At 39.0% G+C, this 13,920-nt stretch overlaps 1 protein-coding gene across 1 annotated transcript in view; it reads right to left on the reverse strand.

Moving 5' to 3' along the window:
• The window catches only part of MEIOB (meiosis specific with OB domains), a 21,761-nt gene extending 10,666 nt beyond the window's left edge, over positions 1-11,095 (reverse strand). Inside the window, exons 1-8 of the mRNA XM_019512723.1 lie at positions 10,953-11,095; positions 7,948-8,005; positions 7,131-7,262; positions 6,268-6,340; positions 4,638-4,833; positions 3,767-3,867; positions 252-304; positions 58-153 (exon numbers count right to left, since the gene is read on the reverse strand). Coding sequence (XP_019368268.1) covers positions 58-153; positions 252-304; positions 3,767-3,867; positions 4,638-4,833; positions 6,268-6,340; positions 7,131-7,262; positions 7,948-8,005; positions 10,953-11,021 — 778 coding nt within the window. The 5' untranslated portion in view covers positions 11,022-11,095. The remainder of the gene's footprint in view (positions 1-57; positions 154-251; positions 305-3,766; positions 3,868-4,637; positions 4,834-6,267; positions 6,341-7,130; positions 7,263-7,947; positions 8,006-10,952) is intronic.
• Between the last annotated feature and the right edge of the window lie 2,825 nt (positions 11,096-13,920).

Genomic DNA, 13,920 nt, shown 5'->3' on the forward strand with positions numbered 1-13,920 from the left:
AACCCTGGTCTACGACATATGATTTTTAATAGAGAAGATGTATTAACAGTCCCTTACCTGGATTAGTTGTAATAATTGTTTTGGAGATTACAGTCGCTGTCATGCAGTTCCTAAATTTGTCAAAGTTTATTCTCACATCTGATGCAAATATGACTGGGCACAAAAACATGGTTCTTTGTTATTTCAGCATCCAGGTAAAGATAAAAACAGTAGCAGAAATATTTCACAAAAATGAAGGAAGAGCGTAGTACCTGTGTCTCGTGGCATCCAAGACTGTGCAAGCTGGATGGATTCATTATCCCAACTAAATTTTAAAAAAAAGTCTTTAATAGTGAGAGTATTGGGAAACATCAGTGCAAAACGTATGGTACAAATATATATTTTTAAGCCTTTGTTCCACTAAGAGACATATTAAACAAAATACCATTATGAAATGGCCAGAGGCACACCAATCTAGCCTTTAAGCATGTATGGACAATTCTGTGCATGCTATTATCTCCATGTGCAAATGACTTGGGGCTTATCTACATAAGGAGGTCTTAGTTCGCACTAAGCTGGAGCATATTAACTGTTGTGTATTGTATGATATGCTAGCTCTGTGCACAGGGACAGCTGGCTCTTGTATATGGAAACAATTATTTGTACTATAAAACAATTCCTAGGCATTAAATGCTCAGCGCTGTAGTTACATATGCCATGCTCCTTTGTCCCAAAACTGGGCCCATGCTTTAAGAGACAGATATCAAAGCCATCCAGAGCAACTGCAATTTTGGGACCTGAAGCCAAACTCAGAGCCTCACAATTACTCTCCCTCCATCCCATGAGCCATCTCTTTTTGTTTACTCGCTGGCACCGTTTTCAAACCATCATTAGCCAGCACAGACAAAAAAGTGCTCTGTACTATAATGTTGGTCACTGCAAATACACAGTTGAGATTTATTTGACATCTCACTGCCAGATGGTTTCAGCTATGCAAGCCAGGCACTGCCCTACTGCAAAGCGTTTTCAACAGTTTTGGCAGCAGCACCAACAGCTAGCCCACCTACAGCTATACTAGGACAACGAGAAGATGATGACCAGATGGATCTTGGATCAACTTCACGGAAGTAAAACACTGTTGCTAGACTTGCAAAACAAGTCTTCACTGATGAGAGAAGACTCAACTACAGGACCTGGATACACATCAGTGGTTGCAGAATTTCAAGGTGACAAAAGAGCACCTTTCTGGAGATCTGCACAGCATTCGCCATAGCTCTGCTGCATAGATAACTGGAGCATGGCAGGAAAAGCAAAGCCAGCCAAAGAAGCATTTTGCAGACTCAGTGAAGTCCCAATTTGTTCATAGCAGGGTATCAACCGACTGCTGAAAATTGCTGGCTGCAGACAGACAATGGCATGCAATAGTCAAAGAGCATGTCGACTTCTTTGAGTAGTGGCACAGTGCCAGAAAAGTGCATGGTTTTTGCAAGAAAAGCACATTAGGGCTTATGGCATGACAGTGGTAAAAGTCACAGACCAGGCATCAACCACAGAATTGTGGGTTGGCTACAAGGAACACAGCTGAAGCTTTTATTGCAAATTGGCCAAAGTCATATGTTCACTTCTAGGAATTGTTTGACTGATGACTCCTTGGGTTGAAATGGCTGGCTTGATTAGTCTTAGATGATTTGGGCAGGGATTGAAGATGAATGTTCGTGTGGGCATATCTGTACTACATGCTGTTTTGTTGGGCCTCTCTTTACCAAGGTTAGCTGGCACCCAGCACCCAAGGACTAACTGTTCTATTTTCCTGTGTGCCCCTCTACAGCTTTGCAGTTATGTTGGCCAGATGACTGTTGCCTGTTTGAATGCCAAGGTTGGTCCTTGTGCAGTTGCAGACTTGGGAAATTGGCATCAACATACTGTAGCTGGCACAACCACACACTATGAACCCTATCCCATGCACCTGAATGGAGTCATGCAGAGTTCCAGCTCAGGAAACTTTTGAACTGAAACATCACAAGGATATTTTGAGGCCACTGCTGATGCGGCAGTGGGAAAAGATCACAACTAGAATCTCATGAAATTTTGGAACAAAAGGATCAGAAATCCTCTCACAAGAAAAAACCCATCTTTTCAATAGACATGCTGACTGATGGGAGGAAAAACCTGCAGCATCCTTATAGGCTTGGCAGTGCTACGCTGGAAAGCACTACGGAAGAAAGAGACTTGGGGGTCATTATAGACCACAAGATGAACACGAGCCTGCAATGCGATGCTGCAGCTAGTAAAGCAACCAAAACGCTGGCTTGCATCCATAGATGCTTCTCAAGCAAATCCCAGGGCATCATTCTCTCCTTCTACTCGGCCTTGGTGAGGCCGCAGCTGGAGTACTGCATCCAGTTTTGGGCTCCACAATTCAAAAAGGATGTGGAGAAGCTTGAGAGAGTCCAGAGAAGAGCCATGCGCATGATCAGAGGTCAGGAAAACAGACCTTACAACGACAGGCTGAGAGCCATGGGGCTCTTTAGTCTGGAAAAGCGCAGACTCAGGGGTGATCTGGTGGCCACCTATAAGTTTATCAGGGGTGACCACCAGTATCTTGGGGAACATTTGTTCACCAGAGCGCCCAAGGGATGATGAGGTTGAATGGTTATAAACTCCTGCCAGACCGTTTCAGACTGGACATAAGGAAGAATGTCTTTACTGTTTGAGCCCCCAAGGTCTGGAACAGCCTGCCATCGGACGTGGTTCAAGCACCTACATTGAACACCTTCAAGAGTAAATTGGATGCTTATCTTGCTGGGATCCTATGACCCCAGCTGACTTCCTGCCCTTCGGGCAGGGGGCTGGACTCAATGATCTTCCAAGGTCCCTTCCAACCCTAATGTCTATGAAATCTATGATACAATTTCAGTGAAGCAAGGTAAAACAGAGTCACACTTAGGTGCCATAACTCCAATTATGCCCCTAATAGGCTGAGCTGAACCTGCCCCTAATTATATTTGGAAGCACAAATAGCTGTACACCCAAAAGGCTGTGCAAATAAAATTGTGGGCACTAAAAGACAGTTGGGAAATTTAGCTATGAAGTGATTACCACATATTATTTTAAGGGTTTGCTTTCACTTTTATTCCATTTTGCCCTAAGTCTCCTTTTCTCTATTAATTCTGGTTGTCTCTCTTCAAAAATTGTATATTCCCTTTTTTTAGATGTTTGGTTTTGAATGAAATGCACTGTATTTGCAACTGTTTTAGAATAGCATGTGCAGAATTACTGCATATGTAATAGTAAGTTAACCTGACATGCATTAAGAGATTTAACGGCAGCATAACTTACCTATGAACATGCTTATAGGGTTGTTTAAAAAAATACAGAAAGGGTAGGCCTATGGTTGATGTAATACATTCCTTTGCATAAAGAAAATGTCTAGTGGTCTGATTATAAACAATTTCTTTACTGACTCACATCACTGACAGCCTTTCCTAATTCATTTGGAGCTCAGCTTCATTCTTCCACTCTTGAAGTATAAATTTGTCAATAGCTCACAGGAATACATATTATAGCCAAGGTCACTTTATTGGATATCTTTTATATGTAATATTGTTTAATGGATATTGCTGCCATTTAATGGATATTGCCGCCTCATCAGCGGCCAACCAATTAATAACTTATTTCAATTAACTGAAAACAAAATTATAGCAATATGAACTATGTTCAATATATTCTTTCTTTGTCTATCCTTGCATTGATTTGTATATTTAATAATGAATTAGAGCACATTTACCATATCATTGGAAAGGACAGCTCTGTTTCATCATACAGTTTGACTTCACACCTCTGACCTTTTCTTTTGTCTGAAGTGATGAAGTACTTGGGCTCCCCAACCTTTGAAAGGTAAGAAAAACTGTTACTCTATTTAAGATACATAGAAAAATTAAAAAGGTTAAGTCAAAGGAACTTTAAAAAGTAACAAAGAAATGACAAAAAGTATAGACAATGTGATTGTGCCGTCTTTTACATTTCTAGGAAAAGGTTAATTAATCTTGTATATTTCAACAAAACCGAATCAATTTATGAGACTATCCACTAATATTCTGCTTTCTGTACAAAAATGCTCATTTCTGCACATCCTTAAGAAGCATGTAGCTGGGAGATGTCCATTCTCATCCATCTCCAGCAAGATTCTCACCTTCTTGAATCTTCAAAATTTTGTATATAGAGCAGCAGAGCTTTCAGGCTATGCCATGAGCTGGTGTGTGGCAACATGCATCTTGAATAAGTCCTACCATCCCAAAACTTAAATCACCTTAGATGCATTAACTAATATTTATCTTATAAATGTGGATTTGTATGCGTATGATACAAAAACTGAAGTAAGACATCAAGGTGTACTTTTGTACCAGAAAGAGCTTTGTATATATAAGATCTTGCTGTAAATTGCATCTTGCTTATGAACACCAAAAATATTTTTAATCGCTGTTACTCTTCCTTAGCCTTAACTCAACCTAAATTACTGCTGACTAAGGCAGAGGGGAAAAAAAAATCACTGCAGCCAGTCATGACCCTATAAATCTATATCTACAGTGAAATCAATTAAGTCATCAGGGCTAAAGCAGAAAAACATTCTTCATTTTGTTGTGACACTTTTAACTTACGAACTTTACTGCTGCAAGCACATTAATGATTCTTCCATCAAGGCTTTGTCCATTTGCAACAATGTCGCCCAGCGAATAAAAATCTTGAGGATCTTTCACAGGTAGATGTAACAAGGAAAGTAGCTGGGTGCCCACTTCATAAGGAGAACAAATTTTGACCACTGAATGATTCTCACTGAGCAGTAATTTGTAGCAGCTAAGTTGCACACACAAAAAAAGAAATGTACACATCACTAACATATGGTGTCCAGTGAAATATTACCTCAATTCATAGCGAACAATGCAGTCAATCTTTTTCTATATGATTTACAATGAGGATGATAAAAGGTTAGGAGATGAAGTTGCTTTATCTTTGTAACATGATATTAATTTTTCATCCTAATGAAAACTATCCGACTGCAATACACTTCATAGTTATTTACTATTGAGAAATCCATGTCAATTACTACAAATGTAAAACCCAAATCCATATTTCTTTCAGCACTTCATAAGTAATTTTTATTTGGTGATGTATGCTCTATATAATGAAACTTTTACAGAGTGCCGAGTCATATACTACTAATGTAGCTACTTATCAAATTAACATAGCGTATGTAAATAAAACTGTTGGGGGCCAGTATGGGTAAAACTACTAACACCACATACACAAAAGGGAATATTAGCCAGAATAAGCCGGTTGCAAATGCCTGTAAACCACAAAAAAGAAAAGGCTGTTGCTTTTCTAGCTCAAAACAAAAAACATTCCTCCACCCATATCTCCAACTGGAATTGCCCAGCTAAGATTTTTGTGTATTTGTTCAGCATCTGTAATAGAATCAGCTCTGAATTCATGTCTACAAGGCAGTCGAAAAGGATACTTGAGCTGGCTTTAAATTAGCTAGTTTGTGTATGTAAATTTGTGTATTTAAATTAGTTAGTCTGTATATCACGGCTCTAACTGCAACAGCACAGAGCTTAACATGGGCTAATTTACTCAGCTTCTTTTGCCAGGTTAAATTGTTGCATTTAGTTCTGTGCTGCTACAGGTATGCAAACTACTTAATTCAAAATGACTGTGATTATCTCTAGATATATCTCGGGTATCTTCAAAACATGCTCCAGGTGAGTCTTACACTGCTGGCTAGTTTTACTAGGCCAGAGCAATTATTCGGGCTTTTTCATTCCCCCATAGGATATTTGTTGCAATACTAATTAAATTAAAACAACAGTAACACCATTTAAACTAATTTTAAAAGAATATTATGTTTTCCAGCTAAAGACAGCAAATGGCTTCTGGTAAGATTAGTCATCCCTCCAGAAAATTATTCAGTATTTAATTAAACACATGGGGATAAAGTCATTTTTGGAACAGACTCCATTAACTTCACAAGATTTTAGCCCAGTGATGAAGTTAGTTCTACTTAGGTAAAGGTATCATGAGGAAAGCCAAGAGTGTCCATAACACGACTATTAGATCTTTCCCTACAGTTGTTGAGTAACGTATATCAATATAGAGGATATAGAGAAATACTTGGCTGTGTAAAATTAATCTTTCAGTGTCCAAGGGGTATTGCCCATCTGTTTAATCTAACAATTAAACACCATGTTTCTTGTGACCATTCAGAAAAGGCAGACGCGACTTTAAATTTACCTAGGAGTTGGTGGGTTGAATTTTTCTTCCTTTTCTGTCTCCTTTGTTTGTACTAAAGGATTTTCAATGGTAACTGAAATAAAGCATTGTAATAATTTAACACTGCTTTTCAAAAGACTCTCACAATTATGTACAAAGCATGTATCTGGAAACTAGTTATTTGTTCCAGGGCATACTTCAAAAACACATAATAGTTACAAGTATTTTTATTTAATGCATTTAGGTTAAAATTAATATCTGTGCAGAGAGTGTGTGAGAAGGCAATATGCCAAATTCACTCATGATCCTGAAGTATTTAGTGGAAATAAAGAGATAAATAGCCCTTGGGCAGACTCTGCATAGAGGTGACTCACTTCAGTTCCCTTGCCCAAAGCCCAGCGATAATAATGGGCATCTGCCCATTGATTTCATGGGCCTACAGCTCAGAAACTAAATACATAAATCAGAGCTGTGATTTTTTTTTCCTTTGTAATTTTGCAATCACTTATGTTAACTTATTCTTAAAGTTTTAATGGAAATAAAAGTGTCAATTAAAAACATTATTTTAATACAGTCAATTGGCATAATATGTAAGAATTGTGCACAATATGAAAATGTACTTCTATTAAGGATGGATAGATTCCAAGTGGCAATTTTTTTGTTTAGTCACAGGGTTTTTGTTGACAACTTTGCTAGATTTGAGTTTAAACTCTAAAATGTGTACTCCTCCTTCTCTTATACTTAACTGAACAATTTTTTTCCAATTAGGCTGCTTTCTAAGTCCCCAGAGGAAAATATAGTAAACCCACAAACACATAACTGATTTAGTAGAGGGGAAAAAAACTAGTCAAACAGAAATATGTTAAGAATAAACTCAAACTCACCACAATCACCAACTCTAAAGCTTTCTGAAAGTGATCTAATATATTCCTCTCTTCCCCAAGAATGTACATTTATAAAGTAAGTTGGTGAATCTCGAATGGTAAAACTGAAGGTGAACCTTTCAGAGCCAATATCTGTAAACAGAAACAGTGCTTTCAGAGTCAATTTGAATCAAAACATAATAACCACATCATGAGTCTAGTATTATGAGACTCGTCTAGGTTTTATCATAACATTAAATAAAAACAAGTTACTGTCCAGTAATCTGGTGAATACCACTAGAGGTCAGTAGGGTTTTTTTCACAATATTAAGATTTTCTGGAATTTATATGGCTATCAGCAGTGCTATTGTCCAAACAGCCACTCTGCAAGTCAACTATGTCTGGCAACTTTCAAATGTAGTCAACTTGTATGCAAATTTTCCTTCCTTTAAAAAACAAAAATGTAAGTAGTATGAATCTTGCCACCGAAATCAAAAACCACACCATTTGCTGCACCCATCAAGCTATAACTTTAATATGCCTATTACAATTATCATGACAAGATGTGAAGGATTTCCAGAAGTGTTTCTATTAGATACAGGCTGAAATTGGCACCATGTCCCCCAGGCCGGGTTGGGAAATCTGGATCTTGGGCACCCCTGCTTGGAGCTTTCCAGAACAAACTCTAATTGATGAAACTTGGCCAAACCAATGCTGGTCTTTCCCCCACTATAAAAATAAATTCTTGACTATTTATTAATAAAATATGAAGGCTGTTCATTTTTTAAATATTCCTGAACCCAATATAAAGACTAAATAAAGCTAAAAAGAGCATTACTTCTTCTGTCTGGAAAGCCTTTGGCATCTGTTTTCCCAATAATCACACCGATTATGCTCTAAAAAACAAAAAAAAAATATTATAGAATGCAAGTATTAAACACAGATGCACATGATAAATAAGATTTCATGGACTTGTCATACTCTGCTGATGATGATAAACATATTTTTGGCTGGGGACCATTTTAATATATTAATTCCAAACTGCCATATGAAGTAAGAATATAAACATTTCATGTAAGTATAGAAACTAACACAAAATAAGAATCCTACACGTCCTCCCTATGTAAAAAAACATAGAAGAAAAAAGTTACCCAGAACTTTCCATATTTTTGCTGTCCCATAGCCTCCTCCCCTCCCAGATCAGAAGTCTAGCAGAACAGTGAAGTGGTTCCCATACATGCACTGGTCCAAGATCTCCTTAAATTCACAAGGGTGAGTCCATGGCATTCAGTTTTACTATATTTTTAATAGTTATACTGCAACTGGCCCTGGACACAAAGCACCACCCAAACGTGCTGAACACTGAACAAATCAAGGGCAACAAGATAGTTCCTGCCCCAAACAGTTCATAAGTTAGTGTAAAAACAGAAGTTACATAGGCATACAGATAATGCAGAGTACAACGGAAGCACAGGCAGAAACAACAAGGAAACAACAAAAGAATTCACACAAACTATTTAACACAAGGTAAAAGGAGGCCGATTTATTGTGCATCTGCTGCTGTGAGATAACTGTCCTTGTGTGCATGGTCTTACCCTGTGGTAGATGCAAGAAGCTTAGCTCTTAATGGAGAGAAAAAGAACAGAAAATGTGCCACCTTTCACACCTGCATGGCATTTGCCCTCATTTTGAATGGCTGTTGCTTCAACCACACAGGAAACCTACAGCTTGCTTAACTGCCATTTGCACATGAAATTATTTCACAATTTAGTAGTCAACATAGACTGAATTCTGCACTAATTTACAAGCCTATGAAACTCACTGACTTCATCAGATGTATATGGAGGATAAGGAGGCTCTGAATTAGGCCCCTGCTCCTAGTTTACTTTTAATCACTAGGTGGAGCAAGGTAACTGTCCTATCTTAAAGTTATTTACATGAATTCATTAAAAGCATGTGTGTGCAGCAATGTAATTTCCTGGGTCTTCTAAATTTCCCTCTTTCATTTTCTCTCAATCCATGTAGAACTGTTTCGTTTATTTTTTTAAATCACATTAGACAGTAATTAAATTAGATTCAGCACATTCCATATGCCATGCTGGTAGTAGGAAATGCCATTTAATGTCTTCTTTAAAAAATAAGAATTTATGTCAGCCTTTTCTAGCAAAGTAAAAACCTATAACTGCCAAACAGAAATATGAATTTTGCTAAATAAAACGACATAAGCTTATTAATTTAACATGCTAAATACATAATGATTGATCTTTTTAAAATTACCCAGCCATCAGAAACTGAGTCAGCTTTAACCTGTAGTAATTAGAGGTTTCTCAGATGAAAACAGTTTTACTTTTAAATAGAATCTATGTTAAGTGAACCAGTGGATCATTTGTATTTGAGTGTGATTGTAACTTCAGTGAATTTTGCTGAGGGTAGATAAAATTCATGAAAACTTGAAAAATACCTGGAAAAATACTGGTTCACGTGTGCACACACACAAGCATACTTGGGGTGGGTGCACAACACTCCCTTCTGGTTCATCCCTTTTATAAATACCCTTCTTGTTACTTTAAATTGACAAAATTATAGACCTAAATTGTCCCCTCCTATCTAAAAAGGTGTGGTAACACAAAAGATGCGTGGAAAATCCATGTGTTTTCAATTCCATTTCCAAGGGATCCGAACTTTTGTGGAGCATATGGCCCTGTAACCATGCAAATACCCCGAGAACTCCAGAGAAATATGGTTACAACACCACAGCTGTCCATTTATCCATGCAGAAACGCTGCCTCTCTGTTTTGTTCTTTAGGCTCCTACTCTCAATAGCGGAGAAGAGTTAAGAGACAATCTATCACTGATGGCCTACTGGAAGCCATGTCATCTCTTAGGGGATTGCAAGAGATGGAGAGGGAACTATTGCAGCACAGGGAATAATATAGACCAGAATATTAAAATCTAACCTTGCAAAGCAAAAAATGAAAATTAAATGTGTGCACTGAAATTTCCTATTTTTTTATTATGTAGTCAATCAGGTAAAAGGAAAAAGAAATATGCTGGTGTATAGTAGAGGCTTACTACGTTTACAACTGTGAATAAGGTTACCCTGGGCCTCACTCAAAGAGGGAACAAACAATACAGATATGCAAACAAATTTAAACATATATGATATAAATGAACAGGTAGTACTAAACCTTGCTGTTCAGTAAGTTCACTTTTTTTTGCACCTCATTCTTCTTTTTTATTAGTATGGTGTTTTTAAGTTCTTTGAAGTGGGGTCCTATTATCTGATGGACAGGCCAGCACCCGATCCATTTTTGCCTTAAATTCTTAAGAAAGAATAATTCTACTAGGTATGTAGTCTTCAACTTTTCATTCAACTGCATTTCCCATTGAATTCAATTAGACTGGTTTTATTTTCTTTAAATAAAAAACAGCCATAGAGTTTGGCTGACTGGACTATTTGTGGGAGCAACAGTTGCAGGTCAGACCCTAGGTCCAAAGCTTGCGGACAGAAATTATTACACATTTCTGATGTAACATGATTATATTGTGCTGACTGTAATTTAGCATCCAGTTAAATCAATAACAATATATTCTCTGATATTTTCAGACAATGAACTGTCCAGTCAAAATCTATAGTTGTGGTACTCATACTCTCTGAACAGCAGCAGCATCAATTTTCATTTTCCTGGTGTGTACACAAAGAAGGTAAGGTTCTTTATGTCTAATAATTATATTAATGCTTCGAGTATCTAAATACACATCAATTGCATAATTCTTCAGTAATTCAATATCATTATATACAATTTCATTTGAGAACAAAAGTACTATGTTGCTGAGACCTACGGGACGAGCCAGATTTGGATGCAGATCTGAAAGGGCAACAAAGTTCTGTGCTGAAATGCAGTATGCCATTTATTTTTTACCTGTAAGTTGAGAAAACAAATGTAGATCAAATAATCAAAACAAATCACTTAAAACATTTCATACTGAGATTAACAGAAATTATTTTCTTGAAGAAAGATGCTTTCACGTAAAGAAATTACCAAACCAGTTTTGTTCCAATAGTCAAAAATTAAATCTTAAAAGCACATCAAGCCTTCTTAGCTATGCTGTTTTTGTTCTGTTTGTATGTATGGGAGGTATGAATGTCATTATTCTACCTACATTTCCAAGAAGTATGTTTGAGATTTATTTTAATACTGAATGACTGAGGCTCTGACTGTGCAAACACTTATATGTCTAACTTCGATCTGAGTAACTCCCACTGAACTCAACGAAACTGCTCATATACTTAAAGTTTCTTAGATGCAGAAAGTTTGTTGAGTTGCAGCCTTAATCTGAATCTCTGATTAAATAATACATCATTCAGAAGGAAAGATGAAGAAACCTGAAAGCCCTGTTCCTTAAGCGCATTCTCCACCAGCATGCAAAGAGATTTCCAGAACTCATTTCTCATCCCTATTTTGTTGTTTTTGTCATTTGCTAGGACTTAAATTGAATTAATTTCTAATTCAAAACTGCAAAGTTTGACTGTAGAGCAAGGGCCCACTCCTGTGAAACACTGAGCGTATACCAAGACTTCCATTCATGCCACATTTGGCTATAAATACTTTGTTGTCTTGCATTACGCTATTTTTTGTTACCAGGTTTCAGTGTTTCTATTCCAAAACTGCCCTGAGCATTATTGATACTTTCCAAATAGATATCAGGTTCCCTCTTTTGATATAAAAGATTCAGCAAGTTCTCCAATACATAAGATATCTTATTGAGTAATGCAACAGGCTAATGAGTACTATTTCACACATCTAGCAAACTTTCATTTACATAAACTGGGATTCCTTCAAGATGACTTCTCAAGGTCTTAGGCGAAGCGAAAGAGGCTATATAGCCCAGAAGGTCCCTTCCAGTCTTCTATTTCCGCATCCACATTATCAATGAAATACAGAAAAATATCTGAAAAGAAGAAAGAAAGAGCAAGCCTTGAAGAACACTTTAAATGAAAACCTCAACAAAAGACATGAGTGATTTACTGCTGACTGCGAGTCTTAATCCTGCCCCCAGGTAGGGTGGCCATCATAGAGGACACAACGGTTTTCTGGTCCTCTGTCCGCTCTTGATACGAAACCCGACAAACAGAGGACATAAAGGCGTTGGGTTTTGTATCAAGAGAGGACAACCCGCCTGTCCTTGACGATGGCCACCCAAACCCCAATACTATGAACTAGATAAATTCCTATTCGCTTCAATGGGAAGAGGACCATTCTCAAATATCCCCCCAAGGCATTTATCAACATCCTTTCCTCAAACACAGTTAAATAATTTACCACACTCTGAAGCCAAATGGGGTAAAAAAAAAACAAAAACAAAAAAAAAAACAAGATTTTGAACAACCCATGCATCCAAAAAAATTAATTAATTAAAGAGGCAATTAAAGATTCAGAAGGGGAAAATGCTACTTGCTCAGGCAGCTAAAATGCAGCATTCGGTGCTATGAACCATTCACCTTTTCTGTGGGAAATAAGAGGACCCAATCCTGAGGTGGTGAGTTGACTTCAGGAGCTGAGCGGGTGGGTGGTATAGCTCAAGACCTGCTCAGCACCACCCAGGATGAGGCTCTTTATGCCCCAGAAAAGATCAGCTAGGAGAGACATGGGTTTTTGGGGTATCCTAGCCTAGCGATTCTCAACCGGGGCTTTTCAAGGGTACCCCTTGACGTCAGCACTGGGAGAGCGCAAACATGACGCACACGATAAACCCAGGGATTTCCAATAGGAAAAACAGCATTAAAAACAGGGTGACCTGCTGTGGTCTTTCTTTGCAACACAAAACCCCGAAGAATTGCTGTTATTTTTCTGTAGCCCAAAAGAGTGAAAGCTGAGGGGATTTTCCAAGAGGCCCTCAAGTCTAAGAAGATGGAGATCCTATGTAGGGCAGCCATCGTGGAGGACAGTGCAGTTGCCCTGCATCCTTTATGGATACAAAACCCAGCGCCTTTACATCCTCTACTTTTCTCTTGAACAGAAAAATAGCAGACATAAAGGCGTTGGGTTTCATATCAAGAGAGGACAGAGGACAACTGGACAGAGGACCCTACAGGAGCGTGGCCATCAGAGAGGACACGATGGTTTTCTGCTCCTCTGTCCTCTCTTGATAAGAAACCCAACGCCTTTACGTCCTCTATTTTAGTAAAACAGCCATTTTTTTCCTGTTGGCATTTTTTTTTTCCTGCTGCCAAGACCGTAGCAAGTCAGCCTGTTTTTAATCGCTGTGGATTTCCTTGCGGAAATCCCTGGGTCGATCTCATGCGTCACGTTTGCGCGCCTCCCGGCGGGCGCTAACACTGCACAGCACCTTTGGAAAGAGAAAAACACAGTGCAGTTTCGTATCTGTAAAGGACCACCGGACCGTCCTCGACGACAGCCACCTCTCGTCCTACGCCATCGCCGCTCCGACCCGACGGCAGCGGGGAGGACGAGGACGAGGACATTTTCCCAGACGTTGGTGGCGTCACGCAGAGGTGTGGAGTATCAGTCCGCCTCACAAATGCGCCACCTTCGCACAGTGGCGTAAGACACCGGGAGGACCCCTACGGAACCCCACGGTGAAGCAGGCATCGGGGCTTACACAATCTGCGAGGCCAAGAGGGCCGCCAGGAGGGCAGGGCAGGGCCCTGTCGCCGCGCACTGGCGCTGAGGGCAGGAGGCCGGCGCGCAGGGCGCATGCGCGGCGTGCCCCTCTCCCGCGCTTCGCTGCGCGCGGGAACCGGCTCCTCCCTCCGCTTGCAGGACAAACGCCGGTAAAGCGTCACCGG

The sequence above is a fragment of the Gavialis gangeticus genome, unplaced genomic scaffold (genome assembly GCF_001723915.1).
Source record: "Gavialis gangeticus isolate Ggan-Ray unplaced genomic scaffold, GavGan_comp1, whole genome shotgun sequence".
NCBI classification, from domain to species: Eukaryota; Metazoa; Chordata; order Crocodylia; family Gavialidae; genus Gavialis; species Gavialis gangeticus.